The following is a 5,152-nucleotide window of genomic DNA, read 5'->3' on the forward strand; positions in this document are numbered from 1 at the left end:
CCCCATCGGGGCGTGCGGGAGCGAGCCCCGCCCGTGGGTGTTTGTGTTTTCGTCTGCTGCCGCGGCTCTGGAGGGGAAGCATCTGTGGGGGCCTGGTGCGCGCGCGCGCGTGTGTTTGTGTGTGTGTTTCCCCTGCCGCGGGGAAATGGCTGCTGTTGCTCCTTCTGGGCCAGAGGAAGAGGATGAGGTAGTGTGTTTTTGTGCCTCGGAGTAGGATCAAGGATGTTAAGAGGAGCGCGTCCGCGGGGAAATGAGGTGGGAGAGGAACAAATGTGCGTGCGGGTTTGCGAGTTGGGACTTTGGCAGGCGAGAAGGCGGCCTGAGGACCCACAGCGAGTGGGTGTGTGTCGAGTGACTTGAGGGGCGGATGAGGCTGACCCGCGTCTCTGTCGGGGCGAGCCAAGGTTCCGGGCTGTGTGTGTGAGGGTCCGCGCACTGGGCCCGGGACTCTGGGGGCGGGTTCCGTGTGTTCGGGACCCCTAAGTGGTGTGTCCCTCACCCTTTGTGGCCGAGGGCTATGGAACCTCGCAGGTGAGAGCCGCTCCGCGCGGGTCGGGCCGGGGAGGGGTGAGTCTGTGTGCGGCTTACGCACAGCCGCTGGGCCCGGAGAGCTGCGGGTCGGGGCCGCGCTGCCGTTCCTGGGGCCGCGGCAGGAAGCGCTCCGGCCTGCAACGCGGCCTAACCGCCTCAGCGCCCGCCAGCCTCCCCGGACGCCTGGCCTGCGCGGGCCCAGGGCGCTGCCTCGGGCCTGGGCAGGTGGAGGTCGGAGGCGGGACGCGCCAATTCCCGTCTGCTTAGCCGCCTCCGCGTCTCCTGAGAGGCAAAGGCTTATTTTGGCGTTCGAACTGCAGACTTTTTCTCCCGCCAGCTGTGGGACCCGAGGGAAAGTGAATCAAGGCAGTAAATCTCAGGAATACGCGGCGTCGAGGTCCCTTCTTCTCATCCCTCGCTTAAGGGTGCGTGGAGGGACTGAGTAAATATTTGCGTTTTTCGTTTCAGATACTTTTTCGGTGATAAGATGTATGCATTTTTTTTTTTGAGCTAAATATCTTCTTGGAAGCGCGGGAGAAGGGACGCTGACTCCCGTGGCCTATGTTAATTAGTGGGATTGGATCGATTTTGTGCATCTGAAATTGTTTTAGCCGTCCTCGTAGGGGGAAAGGTGTGTACACGCCGAGCTGAGGAGGTTGGTGGGGAAGAGGAAGTTACTACTGGAGCTGTCATCCTCTTAACTCTTGACGACTTTTAGTTTAGGCTGTTGAGATGAATTGTGTTCAGGGAGTTTAGCTGAGCCGTTTGTACACATTGGAAGCACCATACTACATTTTGGGCGATAACTGCCTTACTGAGTCTAGTTATCTTAATTGTCAATCAAGATAGTCTTGCACAACAAACACCTTTTCCTCGGAGTTTACTCAGTCTCCAAAACTTAGATCATGCAGCCTTTATTGTCTACTCAGTGTGTGCTCCTGGAAAGCTATTTTGAGAGTAGTTGAAGCAAAACGAAATTATAAAGACAAATCTCCCAGTAGGCGTACAATGTTTTCAAAGCTAAATATAAATGGCATTTATATTTAAATATAATTATTTGCGGATTTACTTTATTTACTCTGCCCCCTCCCGTTTAGCTCATTTAGCTAGAACCCAATGGATAAAGTCATATAAATTCTGTCCCTATAGGTTGTGCTTTGTATACTGGCCAGAGGTTGCTCCTCTCTCAGCCTGATCTCACAAAAAAATAGTGCATGGTATTCACCGGGAAGTGAGGAGAACAGAAGAAGGGAGAGAGCGCTGTTTTCTGTTACCACTACTGGAAAAACAACAGATACGGTTTAGAGGAAGAAGGACTTGGTTTACAGACCTCACTTAGAATCGACTGTGCCATTTTTTTTTTAGTTGTTTGACCTTAGGCAAGCTACCTAATATCTGTAAGCCTTTGTTTTCTTCTCTGATATGGGGTTAACAATACCTTTACAATAAGGTTGTTGTGAGGCTAGAATGAGAAAAAAATGTTTTGCACATAGTAGCTGCTTAGTTAAATTTTAATTTCTCCTCCTGCATCCCTGACTTTGGGCTTTGAAAATCATTTCTAAATGCAAATACTAATTACCTAGAGCGATATTACGTGACTAATAATCGAAAAGAATATTTCAGAGTTGGTTGACATACATAAGATACATGTATATATGTGTATATATATGAATATATGTATATATGTGTGGGTATATATACATATAAGTATATATATACATACACATATACAACTTTTGTATATGTATATATATACAACCTTTGTATATTAGAAATCTTTTTTTTCAGAAATAAGATTGCCATTAAAATAGCCCAGGATATTAGTTTGTAGAGAATATAGTCATGCTTAATTTTATTTTCATATTTGTGAATAGCCCATCTCCCAGTTTCATTATTGTTTTTTTTTTAACTAATTCTTGCTATGTAGTCCTGGAAAATTTTTTTGTGTGTGTGTTGTTTTGATGTATATGGAGCTTAGCTTTTTCCCTTTGTCTTTATATTATACCTTCCTTTGTATTGTTTTAATTGATGTTGCTTTGTAGTATTGGTCTATGTATGCCTATGATGCTGCCAGTTGGTTGGGAGTAATTTTTCTCTTACTGGTGGATATGCTGGGTCACATACACACGGGAATCCTCTGTTGTTGGGCACGTATGTCTTCCCTTCTAAGATTACGTGGAGGTGTGCAAGCAGGACCTTTTCTCATTGTAGTACTCCAGGTGTCAGGTGGTCAGAATCCCTCCACAGGTCTTGTGGGGCCGTGTGGTCCTTCCACATTGGTGTGTGCTGCTAGTAGGGCCTCTGGAGAGAAGGATAGGTCATCTTCTCAGACCCAGGGATGCAATACAGCCCTCTGCTTAGTTATGGATTGATGTCTTAGTGATGGGAAGTGGGCTGGGGCTTCTCTGCGTATTCTCAGATGGCCTGAGGGGATAGGTAGAATGTAGGAAGAGTGCATGGTGTACAGGTTGCTGGAAGTGCCTAGCCTCATGGGCTTGGCAGGGTGCGTGGTGGGCTTGGGCAGGTCTGAGCGAGCAGTGAGTGGGGAGAACTGCTTGGATGTCTCACCATGCAAGCCAGGTAGGGCATGCGGTGGGCTTGGACTGGGTGAGAGGAGTGGTGGTTGGTTCTCCGGGGCTCCTCTCACATAGAACAGGCTGACAGAAGGTGGGCATGTCTTAAGGGCTCCTGGCAATTTTTTAAAAAAAAGTTGTATATATAGCACATGTACTGTGTGCTCCAGGACAGGCACATGTTAAAAAAAGTCAAGGAACCAGAGTTAATCTACATAGGACACCAAAGTGTAAGTGCCACAAAAATTGCTATGCAATTCTTTTAGTTCCTGTTGATTGATTCCAGTAAACAAAATCCCCTGAAATATTTTCCTGAATGTAAGTTAAAATCCTCTCAACTTACCTTTAAATAATTTCCCCTTTTTATTAGTATTTGTGGGGTAGTAAATGTGTTCTTCATTAAATTGTAACCATATTGTGGAAAAAAGAATGAAATGGAATCTAAGGTAAAGGCAACTGAGAGGTTAATTAATGAATTTTTTTCTTCTTTCTTTTTTTTGAGAAAGGCAAGGTGAAGAGAATGCCTAAGAGAAGTCTCTTTGGTTTAAGTTTGGAACGTCCCTGTTTACAAATGCCATATTTCCCAGTTAGGTCTTAGATCATTGTTTCCATCAACAATGTTAGTATATATAGTTGTAAATCTAGAAAATCACTAAAATTCCAACATGTTTAGTATCGCTTTCTGTGAAGGGCAACAAGGACAACTTTATTAAATGCAAAATGTCACATTTTGTTAAAATAGCTTGTGTTTGTTGTGGGTGTATGTGTATTTACAACGAACAGAATCATCTGCCATATGGATATATTTAAAGGAAGAATTCTCACCTTAAAAAGTATCAATGGTAGTTTTTAATACTTTAAAAACAAATAAAAATGAGGTTTACTTTTAAAATAGGTATTAGGTAATTTTCATTAAATTATTATAAATCATAATATTTTAAAACAACTTATATGTATATATTTTTAATTTGGGAGAATGGGGTAGAACATTTCTCTGTATTAATCATGAAAACAGATGATATTGAACTATTAAGATACTTGGACAGTGAAATTTATAAATAGTAGAACTGGACATGCTATCATTGTTTAAAGGAATTATATTAAAATAAAGGTGTTTAGGTTTAAAAATTAATGTTACTTAAATGAGCTTTTAAAACATTTTTCCAAAATGTCTGTCATAAATGTTTTTAATTATGGGAAATTGAAATACTTAAGGGTTTGTGCATGGGTTTGGGCAATGTATGGGTTTGGGCAATACTAATTAGGGTAATAAATATACCTCAAACACGTATAAGTTTATTTTTTGCTCATGTAGCAGTCTGATGCAGGTGCTCCTGGTTAGCATGCTTGTGGCTTTCCTCCGTGTGGTAGTTTAGGGAACTTGCTCCTTGTATCTTGTGGCCCCACCATTCCCTGGAGCATTGGACTTCTGCCTATTGCCCACAGACCATTTCTTAAGAATTCTCAGACTTAAAGTGACAAACATCTGCGCACATTTCATTGGCAAGGATTTGTCACAGAGACTTATTTGAATGCAAAGGAGATGGGACATATACTCCTTAGCTGGTTGACAGTTGGCCATCTCTGCTACAGAGGGTGTTTCATGATAATACTTTAGATGGTAGGAATATTTATGAAATTATGTCTGAGATGTGAATTTAAAATACTTTCCTTGGAGTCTTCATTTTCAAAGAGTAAAATTGTCTGTGTGTTTGTGTGTATGTGTATGAGAGAAAAGAGAAGAGTAAGGAGCCCTAGAAAGAGGAGGAGGAGGGAAGAGCTCTCTCTTCTAAGAGGGATTTGAATAAATGAACTTCAGTAGCTATTTAAACATACAAATTTTACAGAGAGCATTACAATTGGATTTTATAACCTTATTGGATCTCTTCTTTACTATCCAGTTATTGATTGTCATTGTGATCTACTGGATTCAAGCTGTTTGAGTTTTCTCCTTGTACTTTGAAAATCAGTTGAGATCAGTAGGGCAAGACTCTTATTTTCAATTTCTGGGGTGTGATTTCATAGGAAAGACACTTTGAATTTTCTTT

The 5,152-nt window shown here is 42.5% G+C and overlaps 1 protein-coding gene across 3 annotated transcripts in view; it reads left to right on the top strand.

The window, feature by feature from the left end:
* The first annotated feature begins 49 nt into the window (after positions 1 to 49).
* Positions 50 to 5,152, top strand: part of CNOT6L (CCR4-NOT transcription complex subunit 6 like) — a 133,374-nt gene continuing 128,271 nt past the window's right edge. The window contains exon 1 of one of the 3 annotated variants that reach the window (XM_004383118.2): positions 50 to 255. In XM_004383118.2, the coding sequence (XP_004383175.1) occupies positions 251 to 255 (5 nt within the window). In that variant the 5' untranslated portion in view covers positions 50 to 250. Of the gene's footprint in view, positions 256 to 318; positions 532 to 5,152 lie in introns of those variants that run through there. The other 2 variants (XM_023737617.1, XM_023737616.1) reach the window with 2 other exon arrangements.

This window comes from Trichechus manatus, unplaced genomic scaffold (assembly GCF_000243295.1).
Source record: "Trichechus manatus latirostris isolate Lorelei unplaced genomic scaffold, TriManLat1.0 scaffold00105, whole genome shotgun sequence".
Classification (NCBI taxonomy): Eukaryota; Metazoa; Chordata; class Mammalia; order Sirenia; family Trichechidae; genus Trichechus; species Trichechus manatus.